We start from the raw sequence: 21,143 nt of genomic DNA, 5'->3' as shown, positions 1-21,143 counted from the left end.
CTGGCTCCATCCAGTTTCAAGCCCTGCCCTGAATCCCTCTCAATCTCTAGGCCACATCCTGAGGCCCCCAGGCCCCCAGGCTGTCGTGAGTCCTCCTAGCCCTGCCCAGGGTTTTCCCTTATCCCCAGACCCCACCTCTGATTGTGCTCTGTGTCCAGGCTGGTACTGATGGCCACAGACAGAGGAAGCCCAGCCCTGGTGGGCTCAGCTACCCTGACGGTGATGGTCATCGACACCAATGATAATCGCCCCACCATTCCCCAGCCCTGGGAGCTCCGAGTGTCAGAAGGTGAGGGCTCGGGAAAGTGAGAGGTAGAGAGGGTGGTAGGGCAGCACTTTACCCCACCCTGGGGCTCCAGGGGTGTCTTGGACCATGCCAAACACACTTGTCCCATGTATTGCAGATGCACTTTTGGGCTCAGAGATTGCACAGGTAACAGGGAATGATGTGGACTCAGGACCGGTGCTGTGGTACGTGCTGAGCCCATCTGGACCCCAGGATCCCTTCAGTGTAGGTCGCTATGGAGGCCGCCTCTCCCTCACGGGCCCCCTGGACTTTGAGCAACGTGACTGCTATCACCTGCAGCTGCTGGCACATGATGGACCTCATGAGGGCCATGCTAACCTCACAGTATTTGTGGAGGATGTCAATGACAATGCACCTGCTTTCTCACAGAGCCTCTACCAGGTACTGATGTCCCCAGCTGACCCCACACCTGGGCCCAGGGTTGTTCATGTTGGAAGGAAGTGGCAAGGCTAGAAGTGTCTGAGGTGGGCTGGATGTTGGAACTGACCTGAGGATGGAGCCCTGGGGATGGGAGGGTCCCATCTCAAACCAGCCTTCCAAGTCCTAGGAGCTATGTCCAGGTTCTTCATCCTGTGCCCAGAAATGGAGGAAGGTGGGCAGTTTGAACACTGAGTATGGGCTTCAAGCTGGCATGGATGCCAAGCAGGGCTCATGGGACCAAGCTCCAGAACATAGGCTGAGTGGACAATAGGGCAGCTGGGAAACAGCCATAAACACTTGTCCTCACTCCTCAGGTGACACTGCTTGAACACACACCTCCAGGCAGTGCCATTCTCTCCGTCTCTGCCACTGACCGGGATTCAGGTGCCAATGGTCACATTTCCTACCACCTAGCTTCCCCTGCTGAGGGCTTCAGTGTTGACTCCAACAATGGTACGTCCTTCCCAGGATCTGACCCCTTATCTTTGACCATGATTGGCCATATTTTCACTCCATTCCTAGAATTTGCCTGAATTCTTAACTCCTGGATCTCTGACCCAGTGAGAACATTTTCCCTCCTTTGTCTCTGTTTTAAGCTCTGTCCTGACTGCATGTCCAGAAGCCATTTCGTGAATCCTGGAGACCATTCCATAAATTCCCAGCACATAGGCCATTCCCTGGAGTCTGACTTCCAAAGCCATTTCTTAGGCCCCCCAAAGGATCACCCCTGTACTCACCTACAGCGTCTGCTGAATGCATATTTCTCTCCATTCCCTTCTCATCTCAGGGACTTTGTTCACAACAGTGGGGACAGTGGCCTTGGGCCAGGAGGGGCCAGGAGTGGTGGACGTGGTGCTGGAAGCACGAGATCATGGGATGCCAGGACGGGCAGCAAGAGCCACAGTGCATGTGCAGCTGCAGGACCAGAATGACCACACCCCCAGCTTCACATTGCCACACTACCGTGTGGCTGTGACTGAGGATCTGCCCCCTGGTTCCACCCTGCTCACCCTGGAGGCCACGGATGCCGATGGAAGCCGCACCCATGCCACCGTGGACTATAGCATTGTCAGTGGCAACCGGGGCCGAGTCTTCCAGCTGGAACCCCGGCTGGCTGAGACTGAGGAAGGTAATGGACTAGGCCCCCGGGCACTGGGCTGCCTGGTGTTGCTTGAGCCTCTAGACTTTGAAAGCCTAACCCAGTACAACTTAACTGTGGCTGCAGCTGACCGGGGGCAGCCTTCTCGCAGTTCAGCCGTGCCTGTCACCGTCACTGTGCTGGATGTCAATGACAACCCCCCTGTCTTCACTCGAGCGTCCTACCGCATGGCGGTTCCCGAGGACACACCTGTTGGAACTGAGCTGCTGCATGTGGAGGCCTCTGACGCTGACCCGGGTCCTCATGGCCTTGTGCGTTTCACCCTTAGCTCAGGTGACCCTTCTGGGCTCTTTGAACTGGATGAGAGCTCAGGTGCCTTGCGACTCGCCCGCCCCTTGGACTGTGAGACCCAGGCTCGACATCAGCTTGTAGTGCAGGCTGCCGACCCTGCTGGGGCACACTTTGCTCTGGCACCAGTGACCATCGAGGTCCAGGATGTGAATGACCATGGCCCAGTCTTCCCACTGAGCTTGCTCAGCACCAGCCTGTCAGAGAACCAGCCTCCAGGCACTCTTGTGACCACTCTGCATGCGATTGATGGGGATGCTGGGGCTTTTGGGAGGCTCCGCTACAGCCTGTTGGAGGCCGGGCCAGGGCCTGAGGGCCGTGAAGCATTTGCACTGAACAGCTCAACAGGGGAGTTGCGGGCACGAGTGGCCTTTGACTATGAGCACACAGGAAGCTTCCAGCTGCTGGTGGGTGCTGTGGATGCTGGGAATCTCTCAGCCTCGGTCACTGTGTCCGTACTGGTGACAGGGGAGGATGAGTATGACCCAGTATTCCTGGCTCCGGCTTTCCACTTCCAGGTGCCAGAAGGTGCCCGGCGTGGCTACAGCCTGGGTCATGTGCAGGCCACAGATGAGGATGGAGGTGCCGATGGCCTGGTGCTCTATTCCCTTGCCACCTCTTCCCCCTATTTTGGTATCAACCAGACTACAGGTGCCCTGTACCTTCGAGTGGACAGCCGGGCACCAGGCAGCGGAACAGGCACTTCTGGGAGTGGAGGCCGGACACGGCGTGAGGCACCACGGGAGCTGAGGCTGGAGGTGGTGGCACGGGGGCCTCTGCCTGGTTCCCGGAGTGCCACAGTGCCCGTGACTGTGGATATCACCCACACTGCACTAGGCCTGGCACCCGACCTCAACCTGCTATTGGTGGGGGCTGTGGCGGCCTCCCTGGGAGTTGTGGTGGTGCTTGCACTAGCAGCCCTGGTCCTAGGGCTGGTGCGGGCCCGTAGCCGCAAGGCTGAGGCAGCACCTGGTCCGATGTCACAGGCAGCGCCCCTGGCCAGTGGCTCTCTGCAGAAGCTAGGCCGAGAGCCACCCAGCCCACCACCCTCAGAGCACCTCTATCACCAGACTCTCCCCAGCTATGGTGGGCCAGGAGCTGGAGGACCCTACCCCCGAGGTGGCTCCTTGGACCCTTCACACTCCAGTGGTCGAGGCTCAGCAGAGGCTGCAGAGGATGACGAGATCCGCATGATCAATGAATTCCCGCGTGTGGCCAGTGTGGCTTCTTCCTTGGCTGCCCGTGGCCCCGACTCAGGCATCCAGCAGGATGCAGATGGACTGAGTGACACATCCTGCGAGCCACCTGCCCCTGACACCTGGTATAAGGGCCGCAAGGCAGGGCTGCTGCTGCCAGGTGCAGGAGCCACTCTGTACCGAGAAGAGGGCCCACCAGCCCCTGCCACAGCCTTCCTGGGGGGCTGTGGCCTGAGCCCTGCACCCACCGGGGACTATGGCTTCCCAGCAGATGGCAAGCCATGTGTGGCAGGTGCACTGACAGCCATTGTGGCTGGTGAGGAGGAGCTCCGTGGCAGCTATAACTGGGACTACCTGCTGAGCTGGTGCCCTCAGTTCCAGCCACTGGCCAGTGTCTTCACAGAGATTGCCCGGCTCAAGGATGAAGCTCGGCCATGCCCCCCGGCTCCCCGTATTGACCCACCACCCCTCATCACTGCTGTGGCCCACCCAGGAGCCAAGTCTGTGCCCCCTAAGCCAGCCAGCACGGCAGCAACCCGGGCCATCTTCCCACCAGCCTCTCACCGCTCCCCCATCAGCCACGAAGGCTCCCTATCCTCAGCTGCCATGTCTCCCAGCTTCTCACCCTCACTGTCTCCTCTGGCTGCTCGCTCACCCGTTGTCTCGCCATTTGGGGTGGCCCAGGGCCCCTCAGCCTCAGCACTCAGCGCAGAGTCCGGCCTGGAGCCACCCGATGACACAGAGCTGCACATCTAGCTGTGGCCCAGGCTGGGCCCCGACCTGGGATGCGCACAGCGTCCCCAATGCAGGCCCCATCTGAGCCTGCCCTGGGCAGCCTCGGACCATGATTGACCACGGGGGAGGCCAGCTCCCCATCCTAAACCCCTCCAGTGAGGGTAGGTCCCACATCTCACCCTGCCCCATCAGAGCACAGTGCCACAGAGGCTCTGTTGGGCACTGACCTGGGGCCAGGTCCAATGCGGGGAGAAATATGAAGGAGGCAGCAGCCCTGGGTTCTCCTCAGTGAGGGCTTCCTGCCCTGCACCAGCACCCTGAGGTGGAGCTGAGACTTTATTTATTGGGGGGTAGGGGGATGGGGGAGGTCCCTCCAACCTATTTGGGCCCAGCTCCTTTGGGTTCCACTGACACCCCTGCCCCTGCACAGAACCAAGTGCCAATTCTCACTCTGGAGCCTTAATAAACTGCAGTTTGTATCCAGTGTCCGGCTGTATTCTGTGGGGGCCGTGGGGCCGGGGGATGATTGCCAGGCATCTGATACATTGTGGACACCTCAGGGGGCACAGAGGGGTGGTGGACACAGGCATCTAGGGTGGGGATGGCACTGGGAGCCCAAGCCGAGCCTGAGGCTGAGTGTCACATGTCTGCAGTTGGCCTTTCCGACTCACAAGGGCTGGGAAGCCAGACAGAAGGCAGACAGCAGGGGCTTCCTTAAGGCACTGACATAGAGAGGGATTGGCTGGGTGAGGAAAGATCTTGGGGATGGCCAGCTCTAGGCCTGAGGGTCCACATAGAACAAGAGCTCACGTCTCTTGAGCCTTTGCCACACCAGGCTCTCTGCTGAGCGGTGTGCCTGCTTTATCTCTGTACATGTTCACTGCAATTCTGTGAGGCAGAGCACTTTAAATACAGCCGCTTCCGTATTCTAAATGAAACCTAGGCTCCGAGAGGTTGGGTGCTTTCCCGGTAACATACAGCTAAGGAGGAACCCTGGTCTGTGGGTCTGTGTGCCCCAGGGCCCCTTCCTTAAGCACTGCCCTACACCCTTTGGTGGGTGCCAGCTGGACTCCGGCAGCCGGGGCGGGGGTGGGGGGCGGTGGTGGGGTGGGGTGGGGTTTGGAGCCCGGGACGAACCCAGTGCGGGCGGGGGTCGGGGAGGGCGTCTGGAGCCCGGACGAACCCAGTGCTGGCGGGGCCGCAGAGGAAGGATCGGGCGGCAACCCCACCCATCTCCAGCATTTAGGACCACCCATTTGAAGGAGGAGCCAGCACGGGCACGAGTTTCCCCGCAGCCGCGTGGTGTTGGTGCTCGCGGTAGACTATAAGGCTCATGTGATCTGTCACATGACAGCGGATCTCCAGAAAGGCAGAATGAGACTCCGAACCTGGTAAGAAATTAGGGGGCCCCGGGAGGAGGGGGTCAGGTTGGAGGGTGGGAATACAGTGGCAGCCCGGCCCCTGCTGAAACCCGCCTGCCGCCTCTGCAGCCTCGTCGGGCTCCTTGCCCTCTTAGTCGCTGGCCAATGCAGTTATAGCCCGGAGCCGGACCAGCAGCGGACGTGAGTTGACTTAGCACAGACCGCCCCCTTTCCTATGCCCTGTCCTATGCCCACTGTCTTGGCCCAGCCTCCCTCACCCCCTTACCAGCTCCTGGTACCCACTCCATAGTCTTATCCCCAGGTTCCCAGGCTCAGTCCCCAATCATTCACCTCCTGTGAGCCGTATCTGCCCCTGGGATCCTACCCCAGGTCTCAGCCCCTAATCCTGAACCTTCCATGACTAATATTTCCCATCCCCACACTAACAAAGGCCATGTTCCTGACCTCTGACCCTGCAGGTTGCCCCCAGGCTGGGTGTCCCTGGGCCGTGTAGACTACGAGGAAGAGCTGAGTCTCACCTTTGCCCTGAGACAGCAGAACGTGGAAACGTTGTCCGAGCTGGTGCAGGCTGTGTCGGATCCTGGCTCTCCTCGTTATGGTGCCTATTGAAATAGGGACTGGGGCTGGGAAGTGGGATGCAGTGAAGGGACTCCAGGGCTGGGCTGAGTGTGGGATGGCGCACATAACGTCAGGGTCATGCCCTTGGTGCCTAGGGAGGTGGTGATATAGGACAGTTGAATGGCAGTGGCCCTCATTGAAGAGTTTCTGAATTAAAAAAAAGTGAACAGGAAATAAACTGTCCAAAACTCACTCAAATTCCTTCCCCCAAAACTCCCCACCTATGTTTATCAGGCTAGAAACCTGAAAGTTAAGAGCACAAGCTGTGTGATCAAATCTGGACTCAAATTCTGCTACTACTTACCAGACACATGGGACGTAGTATCCAGTACAGATAGGTGCTCATCAACTCAAATTCTTTCCCCACCCTCAAACCCATGCCTGTTTCCTCCTCCAGTCAGACTCTAGAGCTATCATCTCCAGTTCTGGTTCTGAAAGAGCCTTTGGAGTCCTCTGCTTTCTACCATTGCTTGTTACCGCCCACCCATTTGTTTATTCTTGCACCCAGACTGCTGCCCAGTCTGGAGTGGTTCACCCCACTCCCCACCCTGCCCCCTACTCTGCTCCCAAACAGTGTTCTGTTCCAGTGGTCATGCTGGATAGTGTCCCTCCCCTGCATGAAGCCCTTCATGGTTGGGTGGCAGTGGTATGTGTGTGAGGGGGAAGGCTCAGATTCACCCTGGAGCTGTGTACATGGCACTCTGTAGGAAAACAGTGACTCACCATCACGTTAAGCTTAAAATCAACAAGTACGAAGACTGTAACTGAATTAGATGTCACTTTATAATTGGTTCTGAAAGTTTTGAGAACTTTTACTGGAAATAAACTTAATATGGGAAATTTTAATTTTTAATCTCATTTGTTGTTTATGATTATGGCAATACATGTTCTGATGCAGCATTTGCAACCTTCTGGCCTTTAGGGTAAATCCATATTTCTGGCCATGGCATTCCAAGTCTCCCTAGCCTTTTCTTCTCCTGGCTCCCAAATATAGCTTGTACCTGCACAGCCTGCCTTTTTGCTAGAAAGTTCCCACCTATCCCTCAAGACCCTGTACCAGGTTCCCTGGGAAGTCCCAATGTCCTGGCTGAGGTCCAAAATGGGCAACTTGGAAAAGCAATGAATGAAGTCAAGATCCTCTACTGAATCCCTGCAGGAAAATACCTGACCCTAGAGGATGTGGCTGAACTGGTCCGGCCATCACCACTGACCTTCCGCACAGTCCAAAAATGGCTCTTGGCAGCTGGAGCCCGGAACTGCCACTCAGTGACCACACAGGACTTTCTGACTTGCTGGCTGAGTGTCCGGTGAGAGGGAAGGATTGCCCCGTGGAGGGTACCAATCATCCCATCAGGGAGATGAGTCACCCCAATGGGAGAGAGCTGAGAAGCTGGTGGGAGCTTGTGGGTGAGAGCTAACACACAGGGAGACAAGAATGAGCAGTAATGCTCAGGTAGCCTCCTCTGCTCTGGTCTGTGCTGCTTTCTGACCTCTGTTCTCTGATCTCTGACCTCCAGACAGGCAGAACTGCTGCTCCCTGGGGCTGAGTTTCATCGCTATGTGGGGGGACCTGCAGAGATCCATGTTATAAGGTCCCCACGTCCATACCACCTGCCGAAGGCCTTGGCCCCTCATGTGGACTTTGGTAACACCCAGTGGGGTCGGTGGGGTTTGAAGCAGGCAGAACCAGGGGCTGGAAAAGTTTAGGTGCCATGGGGGGGTTTGAGGTGGGATCTGTGGTAAAGTGGGGGTTGGAGTCTAAAAGATCTCCTCCTCAAGCCTGACCCCTCCCCACAGTGGGCGGGCTGCACCGCTTTCCCCCCACATCATCCCTGAGGCAACGCCCAGAGCCACAGGTGTCAGGGACTGTTGGCCTGCACCTGGGGGTGACCCCATCCGTGATCCGTCAGCGATACAACTTGACAGCACAAGACGTGGGCTCTGGCACAACCAACAACAGCCAAGCCTGTGCCCAGGTGAGCCGGACAGAGAGCTCCAGGGTCCTGACACCCTACCCAAGATGCCTCCCCAGGCTGGGGCTTGCTTTCTCACTCCTCCCCTGGGTCCTCACCCCCTATCTGGAATGGTGTCCCCTGGCCTGACCTTGGGGCTGCATCCTCTGACCCATGATACCTGATCTGAATCCTTCTGTAGTTCCTGGAGCAGTATTTCCATGACTCGGACCTGGCTGAGTTCATGCGCCTCTTCGGTGGGAAATTTGCACACCAGGCATCAGTAGCCCGTGTGGTTGGACAGCAGGGCTGGGGCCGGGCTGGGATCGAGGCCAGTCTAGACGTGGAATACCTGATGAGTGCCGGCGCCAACATCTCCACCTGGGTCTACAGTAGCCCTGGTACTGCCAAGGGGACTGGTGGGTGGGGAGAGGGGTGGTCGTGAGTGGTGCTCACTGCTCCCTCAAGGGAATCCCATGAGCTAGAGGGAGACCGTGACAACCTCCCAAAGGACCGCCCTTGTGCTCCTCCCCTCCCCCCAAATCCAGGCCGACATGAGTCACAGGAGCCCTTCCTGCAGTGGCTCCTGCTGCTGAGTAATGAGTCAGCCCTGCCGCATGTGCACACCGTGAGCTATGGGGATGACGAGGACTCCCTCAGCAGCGCCTACACCCAGCGGGTCAACACGGAGCTCATGAAGGCAGCCGCTCGGGGTCTTACCCTGCTCTTTGCCTCAGGTGACCTCCTACTCTAAACTTAGACCCTACCTCAACTCAGGAGTTTTGACCCCACGGGGACCCTTGTGATCGCTGACTTACAATCTGAACTCAGTAGGGACCATTGATCTGACCTCTAAACTCAGACCTCTTGCAGTAATGACTAACTCTTGAATTTCTTCTCTGACATCTGAACCCACATATCAAGCTCTGACCAATTAATCTGAGTGCTAAACTTGGTCTTTCTCCCAGGTGACAGTGGGGCTGGGTGTTGGTCTGTCTCTGGAAGACACCAGTTCCGTCCCAGTTTCCCTGCCTCCAGGTAAGCACCCCAGCCCACTACTTACCTGTGACCACCAATCTTCATCTATGGCTGCATGATCTAGAACTTTGCTTTGACCCCACCAGGTGCTCCTGTAGCTAAGACCTCAGTTTAACCAGCTCTGGTTGCTGCATTCCCTTCTTCCTACATGTCTAGGCCCCATGGCTTCTGGGTGGAATGCAGTTCCCAGTATTCCTCTTCTCAGTTCCCAGGCATTTTAGTAGAAGATTTGGTGAATGTTCTGTAGACAAAAGTGTGCACTGTCACCTCAGGCCATGCCTTGAGGGCTCAAAATCTCTTAGTCTTTCTCATGTACCTGCTTCCCCACAGAGTCCAGCCCCTCTAGCAAAGCGAGCCCACACTTACCCATCTCCACACATTTTGGAAGTCCCCTTGGAACCCATACAGTGTGAGTGCTGTTTTCTGCTTTCAGCCCCTATGTCACCACAGTGGGAGGCACATCCTTCCAGAATCCATTCCGAGTCACAAATGAGATCGTTGACTACATCAGTGGTGGTGGCTTCAGCAATGTGTTCCCACAGCCTTCATACCAGGTATGTGTATGTGTCTGGATGGATGGATGGGTGGGAGGGATCCTCAGTTCAGCAGACAGTACTCACTCAACAACATCTTTCAGGAGGAAGCTGTAGCCCAGTTCCTGAGCTCCAGTCCCCACTTACCACCATCCAGTTATTTCAATGCCAGTGGCCGTGCCTATCCAGATGTGGCTGCACTCTCCGATGGCTACTGGGTGGTCAGCAACAGCGTGCCCATTCCATGGGTGTCTGGCACCTCGGTAAGAATCAGCCTGGCTCCAAGCCCCCACTCAGGAACTATGCTCACCCTCTACTAAGACCTTGCACCCAGAACCCCTGTCTCCTCAGAGACCTCTGATCCTTTCAAACATCCCTCCCCCAAATCCAATCACTCTGAACCCCTAACTTCTACTTACACCCTCACTCTTATAGGCCTCTACTCCAGTATTTGGTGGGGTCCTGTCCCTGATAAATGAACATAGAATCCTCAGTGGCCACCCCCCTCTTGGCTTTCTCAACCCAAGGCTCTACCAGCAGCGTGGAGCAGGACTCTTTGATGTGAGTATGGAAGGGAAGGGTGTGGACATTTTCATGAATATGGGGAGTGCAAAGATGAACTTGAGGGCAGTTCTGACGGGGTCCTGAAATGTAAATACAAGGTAAGGGGGCTTAGTCTGTTAGTACTGGTACAGACAGGCCCAGATCTGATATCCACCTTCTCCCTAGGTAACCCATGGCTGCCATGAGTCCTGTCTGAATGAAGAGGTGCAGGGTCAGGGTTTCTGCTCTGGCCCTGGCTGGGATCCTGTGACAGGCTGGGGAACACCCAACTTCCCAGCTCTGCTGAAGACACTAATCAACCCGTGACCCTTTCCTGCTGGAGAGTGAACCTATCCCCTGCCCCATAGCTGCTGGCTTGGTCCCTTATTCTGCACTGTTGGAAGCCCTGCTGAACCCTCAACCATAGACTGCTGCAGACAGCTTATCTCCCTAACCCTGAAATTTTGTGAGCTTGACTTGACTCCCAACCCTACCCTACTCTATCACGCTCACGTCTCCCTACTCCTGCCTCATGTTTCTCTATAGATGCTATAACTAGTATTGTTTGGGACCCCCCAAACCCCCCTATTTTTTTTTAAATATTTTATTTATTTATTTGACAGAGACAGAGATAGCGAGAGCAGGAACACAAGTAGCGGGAGTGGGAGAGGGAGAGCAGGCTTCCCGCCAAGGAGGGAGCCCGATGTGGGACTCAATCCCAGGACCCTGGGATCATGACCTGAGCCGAAGGCAGACGCTTAACGACTGAGCCACCCAGGCGCCCCCGAACCCCCCTATTTCACTCCCCCCCATTTCTTCTTCCTCTTTTCAACCAGGCTTTTTCGAAGAGTTGTCTATGCTCTCTGTGTACACTGTTTCACTTCATGTTCTCTCCTCAGTTCAGTGCAGTGAGACCTCTGCTCTCACTTTTTCCCTCTTTCCTCCCCTGACAATGATAGCAATGGCCGTCCTGCTGCTTCATCCAGTGCACTCTTCCCAGCCTTTGCTTTATGGGCTCTCTGTCACAGCTGTCCACTGCCTCTCCTTCTTTAGCCTTCAGGGCTTAACTTCTTTTCTGACCATTCCCTCTTCTTCCTTCTCTTTCTCTTCTTCCTCATTGAATGTTGGTATACTTGATTGCTTCATCTTTACTCTTTTGCTCTTCTCAATCTACCCAGTGTTCCCTGGAACAAGTTAGTCACCTGTATCCACAGCTGTCACCATCTCACTAAATCAGACTTTTTTTTTTTTAATTTTTATTTTTTTATTCTTATGTTAATCCCCATACATTACATCATTAGTTTTAGATGTAGTGTTCCATGATTCATTGTTTGTGCATGACACCCAGTGCTCCATGCAGAATGTGCCCTCCTCAATACCCACCACCAGGCTAACCCATCCTCCCACCCCCCTCCCCTCTAGAACCCTCAGTTTGTTTTTCAGAGTCCATCATCTCTCATGGTTCGTCTACCCCTCCGTAAATCAGACTTTCTATCAGACGATGATTGATACCTCAAATGCAAGGTGTATGACACTCAATACTTCATCTCCCTCCTTCCCAATTCCAGACCATTCTCTTGTGTTCCTTCTTGGTAGATGAGACTATGCTTCTTCCAAGCAAGCCAGAAGCCTAAGTATTATCTTAGACTCCCCTTTCCTCCACCTCCCACTCCCTATTACCACTGTCAATAAGTTCTACTGATTTCACCTCTTAAATATATTTTTATCAATCCACAAGTCCTGCCTAACATTTCCTAAGAATATCTAGAACTCATTTACTTCTCTCCATCTCTACTGCTACTAAATTAGCTTAGAACCATATTTTCTCTCCTCTGAATTCTAGGAGGCTCTTGAAAAAGATGTCCTTACTTCCTGCCTGTCCATAAAACCATTTTTCCAGAGTAAAATGCAAATCCCATCAGGTCATTTACTTAAGACCCTTCAAAGATTACTGATGAAGTTCTGGCTTTTTGCTCTGACTCACAAACCTGATCCTTTCCTTGCTATTTTTCCTGAGTAACAAATTGTTTATCCTCCCGTGTTCTCCTTCCCCCTTCCTCCACTTCCCCCCTTTCACTTTTGCTCAAGATATTCTGTGCCCTTAACATGACCCCTGACTCCCTTTGCCTGGTTGGTTTCCAGGATTCTTTGAAGACCCAGCTCAGAAGTCTTCTCCAGTGAACCTTTGGCTCTCTGAAGCTAGTTGATTTTGGTATAGCAGAAAATGATTTGGTATAGCAGAAAAATCCCAGATTTTTTTTCAAACCAAACATTGTTTGATTCTTGGTTCTGATGTAGACTGGGAGAGAGCCTTGGACAAGTCCATCTCCCTGAGTCTTTTCCCTCCTCTGTTAAGTGGGGATATCAGTACCTGCCTCTAACAATAATCAGGGAATAATTAAATGGAATAAAATTGATAGAGTGCCTGACACAAAGAAGTAGGCAGCAGATGTTAGTTCCCTTTCTCCTTTGCACTGCATACTCTGTGTCTACCTCTAGTATTGTAACTCCAGCATAGTATTGAAAATGCCAGTTTACCTCTTTGCCTCCCTTTGAAGACTGTTGGTGCCTAGAGGACTAGAGTCTTGTCCTACCGAACTTTGTACTCCCAGGCCCTAGCTCAGGATTGGCAAATAGGAATTAAATAAATGTTTGTTGCTTGAAAACCCCACCCTCACTCGTGATTTTGCATATATTGCAAACATACGTGATTTTGCATACTCAAGCTGAAATACCTCCCTTCCTAGCTACAGCAGCACTATTCGCTCCCCTGCTGTCCTCACTTCTGGCAGCTGGAGGGGAGTGGGGCTTTCCAACCCTTAAAAGGCTGAGTAAGGGAACTAGAAAGGATGCAGACTGGCAGGCAACCTGTGGTTGAGGGGTGTCCCAAAACGAGGTCTTTAAGCGCCAGGTTCCCAGAGGGGTCCCAGACCCGCGGAAAAGCGTGCTAGACATTGATGGTTGACATCCCGGCGAAAGGGCCTAGGAGTACGGGCGGGTGGGAGGCGGCCTGTCGGAAGCGTCTCACTGGCTGGTAAACAACCGGGAGGCGGGAGACCCGAGAGACAGCAAACATGGCATGGGAGGGGCAAAGCGCGGGGCGTGTGACGTCACCCTTGGTGTGTGCGTAACGTGAGCGGAAGCGGAAGCGGCTCTGTTCGCCGCCTCTCCCACCGGCCCGATGAGCTGCAGCGGCTCCGGCGCGGACCCCGAGGCGGCGCCGGGCTCCGCCGCCTCGGCCCCGGGCCCGGCGCCCGCGGTCTCGGCCCCCGCAGCGTTGCCCGCTGGCACCGCTGCGGAGAATAAGGCCAGCCCCGCGGGGACAGCAGGGGGACCTGGGGCTGGAGCTGCGGCAGGGGGCACGGGACCCGTGGCGGCGCGGGCCGGGGAGCCGGCCGAGCGGCGTGGGGCGGGTGAGGGACGGGTGAGGGTGAGGGCAGCGCCTAGGGCTGGGTCCAGTGGCGGGTGAGGGCAGAGGGTTTGAGGCCGACCTAGCCGGGGCCCCGCATCTCCCACCTCCATGTCTGTTTGCTGGTTCTCCTCCAGCTCCGGTGTCGGCGGGAGGCGCGGCGCCCCCGGAGGGGGCCATGTCTAACGGGGTTTATGTACTGCCGAGCGCGGCCAACGGAGACGTGAAGCCGGTGGTGTCCAGCACGCCTCTGGTGGATTTCCTGATGCAGCTGGAGGATTACACGCCTACGGTGGGCTTCCTGCCTGAACAAGGCTATTGGCGCGCTGTCAGGCCAACTTTCTGCTACACCGCGTGGATTTCCAGCTTCCTTTTGTACTTGCTCCCCTACTAGCTCTTTGATTTATCCCCTCTGCCCACCCAAACTGTGAGCTTCCTAAAAGCCAGGCCTGCCCTCCATTTCCCTCACCCTCTCAGCCCCGCAGCGCCCAGGGCAAATACTACTGACAGTCATCTCATTGATCTCTCAGATCCCAGACGCAGTGACTGGCTACTACCTGAACCGTGCTGGCTTTGAGGCCTCGGACCCACGCATGTGAGTACAGTCTGGGTGGGTAGGTTAAGAGTCTTGAGTGCTTGTGTGGAGTTTATTGTCCCATCTTCTCACACCAGTTTTTTCTCTCTAGAATTCGGCTCATCTCCCTAGCTGCCCAGAAATTCATCTCAGATATTGCCAACGATGCCCTACAGCACTGCAAAATGAAGGGCACAGCTTCTGGCAGCTCCCGAAGCAAGAGCAAGGTGTGAGGGGAGGCTCATTGAATCAGTAATTACCTCCCACAGCATCAGAGGCTTAATTTGTTCTGAAATCCCTTTGGGGAAACTAAGCCCTAGGGGAGGTGAAAGACCTACTCAGGGTCACCCACCTGGGATTGAAATCTGGGATTCCTGTGCTCAGCTGGTGCTCTTCCCTCTTCCCTCAGGACCGCAAGTACACTCTAACCATGGAGGACTTGACCCCTGCCCTCAGCGAGTATGGCATCAATGTGAAGAAGCCGCACTACTTCACCTGAGCCACCCAACCTAAATGTACTTGTCTGTCCCCTTGTCCCCACACCAGCCTGTTTTCATAATAAACTTTATTGTGACAGGCAGGGCTGGTCCCTCCCATGCTGGGAGATACCGTGTGGCAAGTGACAAAGCTCTGAGCCTAGCCCCTTTGGGGGCTGCAGTGGTAGGGATGGGGGCAGGGGATGGGCCCCATGGCTGGGGTAGTACCATGACTGGAGGCAGGGGAGGCAACCAGAGGCCTGCTGCTTTGGGGAGACATACTCCCCTAACCGTGTCCTGACACCTCTGGAGTTTAGGCAAGGGCTTTCCAGCTCTACTTGTCCTGCATCTTCTCCAGGATAGGCACAATCATGTCAAACTTGGGCCGCTTAGCAGGGTCTTCATTCATGCATATCTTCATAAGCTTACACACATGGGGGGAAATGCCTGGTGGGATGGTAGGCCGAAGGCCTTCCAGTGCCACCTGCAAATACAGGAAAAAACAAAATGGGTCTCAGAACTTGAATATCCTGCAGGGAGAGGCCTCTTAGTCCTCAGGACAGTATTACTGTATATTTGAACAAATATGGGAAGAGCCCAGCCCTGCTATAGTTATTGTCACCACCACCACCATTCCCCCAACACAAGTGCATACAGTTGTGCTCTCACCTTCATTCCAATCTCCATGTTGGAGAGGTCAGCAAATGGTACCTCCCGTGTCACCAGTTCCCACAGAAGCACTGCAAAACTCCACATGTCTGCTGAGCGTCTGTTTGTATCTTCAGGCTTCTTCTGCAGAGCTGGAGGAACAGGACTTAACTGTTCCAGCTGCCTATCCTGTCTCTGCCCCTTCCATTACTACTGAGCTGGCCCTCCTCTACCTCCCAACATGATGCCCTCACTCACCTTCAGGGGCCACCCAGGCAGGTGCATACATACGCCCAGGGCACTGGAAGGAAAACTTGACGTCGGCCATGCTGATTCGGGCAGTCATGTCCTCATCAATCTGAGGAAGAGAAGATAGATATGTGGAAGGAGGTAAGTCCTATTCTAGACAGGGAAAGGGCTCTGGGGGCCTGGGCCAGGAGTGAAGTGTGACCTCACCATTACACTACGGCTATTGAGTGCATGTCGTGGGATGAGGGGCTCTAATGTATGTAGGAAGGCCATGCCCCTTGCCATGTCCAATGCAAACTTCACAGCCTGGCTCTGGTCCACAACGAAATCTAAGGAGGCAAGAGTCAAATAGTTTGGGGAGGCTCACACACCCTGCCCCCCATCCCATGAGATTTGGTATCCACTACTTACTGGTGCCTTCGTGTAATACATTGTACAGGGATCCATATGGCATCCAATGTGTGATGAGGGTGGGGTGAGGAGCAGGTGGAGACTGACAGGCACCTAGCACTGGGAGCACATTTGGATGCGAGAAAATCCTGGAAGAAGGACAGTATCCCTAGCTGAGATCAGCATAAAAGATCTCCCTTTGGGTGCTAGTCAGGGTTCCTTGGAACCAGCAGCTTCCTGTTTAGGCTTTGCCCCACCTGAGACGGGGACACTCCTCGTTGAAGTCCCTGCTCTTCCTTGTACTCCAGTCTCGAACCTTTAACACCTTCACAACGATGTCATTACCCTGCCAACGGCCCTTCCATAGCTGAGAGACAGGTAAGGGTTAGGAAGCTTTAACTAAGGTCACTGCTTTCTTGTCCACTAACTGGAAGAAAAACTTAAAAACAGGTGCAGAGCAGGTAATTTGTAGGAGATTGGGGAGGGAGGGGCAAGAAAGGCAGGGTCACCTCTCCAGAGTGATTCTCGTTGAGCTTCGCCAGAAAGTTGAGCTGTTTGAAGTCAATGCCGGAGTGTTTGTTCAGAGTCCCATTTCCTGAGAGTGTGGGCAGGTCAGGTACCCAAGCTTCACCATAACCCAGCTCCAGCAGCCCAGGGTTATTCCCTTGACCACCCCTCCCCTTACAACTGACTCACGGGGCCGAGTGCGGGTGGTTCCCTTCCAGAATGTGTCCTTGTATGGAATACGGTTAAGGTTTTGGCCCATCTTCTCTGCCCGCTCTGGGGAAGAAAAACAGCTTTGGTCCCAGTTGTAGTACGGAGCGAGGAGATAGGCAGGGACAAGACAAGAGGATACAAACTGGAGTTGGGGGACAGACCTCGGAGGAGCTCTCTCAGAGGTGCCTTGGCTTTGTCCACAGGCATCTCTCCATACTTGTTACAAATGCTAACAAGGGCCCCATTAGCCACCAGGTCCTGGAATGAAAAGGGGTTGTGATGAGGGGCTCTGCCACCTCCCTGGCAGTCACAACCAACCGTCAATACAAGTGGTGTACCAACTCTGAGTGTCACATATTCAGCAGTACTTACAGGATGGATTGAAGGTTCTAGACTCTTCCATTCAGGCTCAGACTTTGCTTCCTACCCATCCCAGGGCTCAGGGCCTTAGTACTCACCTCTGCAACCTGATCTTGGCCCCAAAAACAAGCATAGTGCAAGGGCACATTTCCATGCTCATTCACTGCATTGATGTCAGCTTTATACTGCAGCAGCTGGTCCCCATGGCCAAGTAGAAGAGGCAGAAGACAAATGAGAGATGGGAGTTGAGGCGTGCAAGGAGGGAGAAGAGTACACATGTGTTATATTGCTTGTGACTGACTTCCAGACATGTATGTAATGTAGGTGAGAGGGAGCATTCATGCCTACCTTCTGCACAATATCACGGTGTCCATGACTGGCTGCCAGGTGCAGGGGAGTGTCATCCCCACGATTCATCACATTGATTCGTGCCCCCCGCATGATAAGCATCTCAACCACAGCAGAACGGCCCTCTCGGCAGGCCCAGTGCAAGGGGGAGAAGCCATGATCATCCCTTTGAGGAAGGGACAATGGTCATTGATCTGGAGGTGGGATGGGGGCAAAGGCTTTGATATGGGAAAAAGTGATAGTTATTCTGAATAATCTCCCTGGAAAACCGTACCTGTCCAGGACTCTGATTCTCATTCATGCCAGCAACTCCCAAAGCCATCCAATTAAGACTTTCCCCTGAGCTTCAAACCTATCCAACCACCACCTGAAATCTCAACAAATCCGTATGATTCACTGTCTTCATCACCATCTCCCACTAGCCTTTCTTCCTTGGCATGCCCTATCTCATTAAATGGTAGCATTTTTCATCTGGTTTCCTCTGCATTCCTTTTGCAACATCTGTTGGTCCTTTTTGTTTCCACTGCATTTCACATCCCTCTGGTATACTACTTGTGGCACTGGATTGTAAAAATCTTTTTTTTTTTTTTTTAAAGATTTTATTTATTTATCTGAGAGAGAGAATGGGAGACAGAGAGCATGAGAGGGGGAGGATCAGAGGGAGAAGCAGACTCCCCGCCGAGCAGGGAGCCCGATGCGGGACTCGATCCCGGGACTCCAGGATCATGACCTGAGCCGAAGGCAGTTGCCCAACCAACTGAGCCACCCAGGCGCCCCGGATTGTAAAAATCTTAATGAGCTGTCTTGTCTGCTAGACTGAGCTTCTTGACAGAATGGATTGACAGCAGGTGTTTAGTGCATGTTAATACAAGGGAGAGGTGTCTTGGAGAAGGAAAGCCACAACTCATGGGAGAAGAAGCAAGCTTACTGATTGGCTCTGGTACTGAAACATAAGACCTAAAAATGGACTGGAATTAATGTTTTGGAAGGGTTTATAACGAAAGAGAGAAATGCTTTTGATAAGTCATTACTAATGAGGCAGATATCAAACCAGGATTTGGTAAAACAGGATTCCTCTACTCAAGCAGTCCTGGTCCCAGAAAACAGGAAAATGAGAATGGCTTCTTTAGAAAGAAAACTATCTAACTCCCCCACCCCCACCCCCAAGGACATGTATTTTCTAAAGTAAAAGAACTGTACAAAAAAAAAAAAGAAAACACTTGGTGGGAGCTGGGCCTGCCTGACAGCCTGGGGCCATAAAAGGAAATTCCCTCCAGTCCTGTGTATGAAGATCCAAGGGGCGGGGCAGGGGGCGGTCCCTGGTCTGAGACCGCAGCCTCCGGATGCCTTAGTGCTGCGGTCACTTCCCTTGTGGGGGCTCTACGCGTGGCCTGAAACAGATCAGGGGTCTGGCCACTGCAGGCCATCCAGATGTCCCCCTCCCCCAGGGGAATGGGGTGTGTGTGGCCTTTAATGACTTCCCTCCACAGCTGCCCTCATCTGCTCACTTAGAGATAGCCAAAAGCTTTCCTGGGAGGTGGATTACTCCCTCCTCCCCCTCTCTGAAGCAGCCATTCCCTACTTATCAGTGAGTTTTGCCTCCCAGATCTTTAATTTGTGCCCTGGTTTATCAGCCTCCTGCAGTCTGTGGCACGAGCAGGCCAGAGCCTCAGGGCAAAATATGAGCACAAAGGTTCCACTCACTGTCAGAATGCCTGTCACCTCAGGGCCACAGACTATAATCCCGAAGAGCCCTGCAGGGAGTTCACCCCACCTCATATCCAGCATATAGCCTGCTTGGGCCCCCAAAGCCTTCCAGTTTCACTAATGCCACCCCTTCACCTTTTGGCACTAAAGAGTTTTATAAAATGCAAGTTCCCCAGGACAACTTTACCTAAGCCTTTATAACCCTACCAACAAAAATAGAGTACTCAGTGTCTTTATCTGAGCACCCTTTGAAGAATTATGAAAGAATTATGGAAATTATAAAAGAGTACGAAAAATGGGAAAAAGTGACCAGGAATTATGGAGGAAGAGCATAAAGCCTAATGAGAACCTGTGAAGCCTAGATAAAGATTATAGGTGATCCTTACCTCTCAAACCTAAAAACTGAAGAAATAAAATTTTAAAACAAAAAACCCCTAAAACCCACCACCCTGAATCATCAACATCACTATTGCTTTTCTTGCCTGTCTCAGCCAACCCTGAAGAACTTGTCTACATTCACTCTATTTCCTCACCTCCCATTGAACCTGCCACCAGGCTGCTGCCGTGAGGGCTGGCATTATGTCTGATTCTGGGCCTTTAGCACAGGAGGTGTTCATAGTACGTTAAGTGAAGGAACCCGCTGTTGTCTGGTTTCTTCATCCATTTTCCTCTACGGCAGCCTTCACAAAGATCATCAAATACACTATTAATTGTAAGTTCAATAGTTACTTTAAAGTGCTCAAGTTCTTTGACTTCTCAACAGCCTATACTACTGTTGACCACTCCCCCTTCATTGAAACATTCACTTCTCTGAGCTTTACTAACATTTTCCTGTTTCCTGCAACCTCCAGCTGCACCTTTTTAGTCTTGCAGGCTTCTGTCTCTGTCACACCCGTGTCTTCAGGTATCATCGATATGCTAACACCTCCCAATCTGTCTTTCCAAGTCAGCTCTCCTGAAATCCGAATCTGCATAACCAACAACCTACATGACATTTCTACTCTACTGTACAGTCACTTTAACATGTCACAGCGGCAGTCATCATCCTTCAGCCTTGTCCAACTCAGTAAAAGCAACCACCATCTACCCAAGAGTGTGAGCCAGAACCCTGGTCATCATCTTTGCTTCCTCACTTCCCACACCAAGTCTCATCAATTCTTTATCCTAAAGATTTCAGGAATCTGATCACTTCTTTCTTTTTCATCTGCTCCCATTCTAGTCACCACTTCTGGGACAGACTAAGCAATTGCTTCTCCACATGGCCACCTGCTCTTCAGAAGGTATCCAAGATGACACTTAAATGGACAATCTCATCATATCACAGCAGGGCTTTAAACCCTTGTTCTTAGAATAATGACCTTATTATAGCATAAATACCCTTGCATGATCTGGCTGACCCTTGCAGCAGACTTCTCCAGTCTTATCTCCTGTGGTTTACCACTTGTACCCAATGCTTCAGCCCACTGAAGCTCATAGAAGTCTATCCTCCAGCCACATGGACCTGTAGACAATTTCCAGACACTCCGCTCTCTCTCTTGCCTCCTAGCTTTCGCCCATGCAGTTCACTGAGGCTGGAAAGCCTCTCTGCAGCCTGTGCCTGTGAAACTCTTGTTGAGCAGTCAAGATTCAGCCGAAACACAGCTTCCTCTGTGGAGACCCTCTGCCCCCCACAGGCTGTGCTTCGCACTAGTCCTACTGGGTAGGAAAGTCAGCCGCCCCCAGCCAACGTGAGCACCCCACATCGCGGAGAGGAGTATGTCTTTGCCGTTCTCACCCACCAGCCACCTCAACTCACCCCTGGTTGAGGTCGTTCTCCGTGTTGTCCAGCCACAAGCGAACGGCCACTGCGTTGCCCTCCCGGCACTGAGTGAAAATGTCGTCCATAGCAGCGTCCCGGCGCTGAGTCCCCTAGATTGGGGAAGCCTGCGGACTGTGGAGGGATCCAGAGAAGGGTGATGAACCCCGAGCTTTGTCCCCTACTGGAGATAAGTGTTCGTGAAGGGGGTGAGGGTCTCCTGCTGCCTCCCCAGCTAGTGGAGGTCTGGGAAGGAGTTCGGGAAGTCGGGATTATCCCTGACCGTGTCCCCTGGGCGC

General features: G+C 53.5%; 5 protein-coding genes and 1 long non-coding RNA gene across 7 annotated transcripts in view; 4 read left to right on the top strand and 2 right to left on the bottom strand.

Annotated features, from left to right (window-relative positions):
* The window catches only part of DCHS1 (dachsous cadherin-related 1), a 35,586-nt gene extending 31,002 nt beyond the window's left edge, over positions 1-4,584 (top strand). Inside the window, exons 18-21 of the mRNA XM_045894229.3 lie at positions 159-289; positions 405-688; positions 1,042-1,180; positions 1,515-4,584. Of these exons, the coding sequence (XP_045750185.1) occupies positions 159-289; positions 405-688; positions 1,042-1,180; positions 1,515-4,126 (3,166 nt within the window). The 3' untranslated portion in view covers positions 4,127-4,584. The remainder of the gene's footprint in view (positions 1-158; positions 290-404; positions 689-1,041; positions 1,181-1,514) is intronic.
* A 757-nt stretch (positions 4,585-5,341) lies between these two features.
* Positions 5,342-12,837, top strand: TPP1 (tripeptidyl peptidase 1). The gene is made up of 13 exons (XM_064577051.1): positions 5,342-5,496; positions 5,596-5,667; positions 5,946-6,085; positions 7,262-7,412; positions 7,623-7,750; positions 7,903-8,081; positions 8,260-8,458; positions 8,606-8,799; positions 9,031-9,095; positions 9,529-9,649; positions 9,733-9,891; positions 10,064-10,189; positions 10,358-12,837. The coding sequence occupies exons 1-13, from the start codon at positions 5,453-5,455 to the stop codon at positions 10,496-10,498; spliced, it is 1,719 nt and encodes a 572-aa protein (XP_064433121.1). The 5' UTR covers positions 5,342-5,452; the 3' UTR covers positions 10,499-12,837.
* LOC135362380 (uncharacterized) lies at positions 8,658-9,586 on the bottom strand. The gene is made up of 3 exons (XR_010406999.1): positions 9,462-9,586; positions 9,031-9,336; positions 8,658-8,799 (listed from the first exon to the last, which is right to left on the bottom strand). It is a non-coding gene; the product is annotated as an uncharacterized LOC135362380 (long non-coding RNA).
* A 484-nt stretch (positions 12,838-13,321) lies between the features above and the next one.
* On the top strand, positions 13,322-14,734 carry TAF10 (TATA-box binding protein associated factor 10). Its single transcript, XM_045894236.3, has 5 exons — positions 13,322-13,584; positions 13,718-13,872; positions 14,111-14,175; positions 14,267-14,381; positions 14,564-14,734. Exons 1-5 carry the CDS (start codon positions 13,353-13,355, stop codon positions 14,651-14,653), a joined length of 657 nt encoding a protein of 218 aa, XP_045750192.1. The 5' UTR covers positions 13,322-13,352; the 3' UTR covers positions 14,654-14,734.
* On the bottom strand, positions 14,703-20,979 carry ILK (integrin linked kinase). 2 transcript variants are annotated; one of them, XM_045894233.3, is made up of 12 exons: positions 20,845-20,979; positions 17,343-17,508; positions 17,093-17,188; positions 16,796-16,892; positions 16,614-16,697; positions 16,427-16,512; positions 16,175-16,284; positions 15,939-16,066; positions 15,735-15,856; positions 15,537-15,636; positions 15,300-15,430; positions 14,703-15,114 (listed from the first exon to the last, which is right to left on the bottom strand). In XM_045894233.3, the coding sequence occupies exons 1-12, from the start codon at positions 20,931-20,933 to the stop codon at positions 14,965-14,967; spliced, it is 1,359 nt and encodes a 452-aa protein (XP_045750189.1). In that variant the 5' UTR covers positions 20,934-20,979; the 3' UTR covers positions 14,703-14,964. The 2 variants fall into 2 exon arrangements, with proteins under 2 accessions (XP_045750189.1, XP_054368052.1); XM_054512077.2 differs by lacking the exons at positions 16,427-16,512; positions 16,796-16,892.
* Positions 20,915-21,143, top strand: part of RRP8 (ribosomal RNA processing 8) — a 39,263-nt gene continuing 39,034 nt past the window's right edge. The window contains exon 1 of the mRNA XM_045894231.3: positions 20,915-21,053. The gene's annotated coding sequence lies outside the window, so the exon portion shown is untranslated. The remainder of the gene's footprint in view (positions 21,054-21,143) is intronic.

This window comes from Mirounga angustirostris, unplaced genomic scaffold (genome assembly GCF_029215605.1).
Source record: "Mirounga angustirostris isolate CCGP_5_RB_7025 unplaced genomic scaffold, mMirAng1.0.hap1 SCAF_13, whole genome shotgun sequence".
NCBI classification, from domain to species: Eukaryota; Metazoa; Chordata; class Mammalia; order Carnivora; family Phocidae; genus Mirounga; species Mirounga angustirostris.
The sequence above is the reverse complement of the archived record's forward strand: the minus strand, read 5'-3'. Positions and strand labels throughout refer to the sequence as shown.

Excerpts from the sequence above, each read along its gene's own strand:
- TAF10 (XM_045894236.3), top strand. The coding sequence starts at position 13,353 with ATGAGCTGCAGCGGCTCCGGCGCGGACCCCGAGGCGGCGCCGGGCTCC. Across the intron at positions 14,176-14,266 it reads GAGGCCTCGGACCCACGCAT|AATTCGGCTCATCTCCCTAG; the intron begins GTGAGTACAGTC and ends TTTTCTCTCTAG. Across the intron at positions 14,382-14,563 it reads GCTCCCGAAGCAAGAGCAAG|GACCGCAAGTACACTCTAAC; the intron begins GTGTGAGGGGAG and ends CTCTTCCCTCAG.
- TPP1 (XM_064577051.1), top strand. The coding sequence starts at position 5,453 with ATGACAGCGGATCTCCAGAAAGGCAGAATGAGACTCCGAACCTG. Across the intron at positions 6,086-7,261 it reads TCCTGGCTCTCCTCGTTATG|GAAAATACCTGACCCTAGAG; the intron begins GTGCCTATTGAA and ends GAATCCCTGCAG. Across the intron at positions 7,751-7,902 it reads GGCCCCTCATGTGGACTTTG|TGGGCGGGCTGCACCGCTTT; the intron begins GTAACACCCAGT and ends CCCTCCCCACAG.
- ILK (XM_045894233.3), bottom strand. The coding sequence starts at position 20,933 with ATGGACGACATTTTCACTCAGTGCCGGGAGGGCAACGCAGTGGCCGTT. Across the intron at positions 17,189-17,342 it reads ACCGTGATATTGTGCAGAAG|CTGCTGCAGTATAAAGCTGA; the intron begins GTAGGCATGAAT and ends CATGGGGACCAG. Across the intron at positions 15,115-15,299 it reads ACATGGAGATTGGAATGAAG|GTGGCACTGGAAGGCCTTCG; the intron begins GTGAGAGCACAA and ends CTGTATTTGCAG.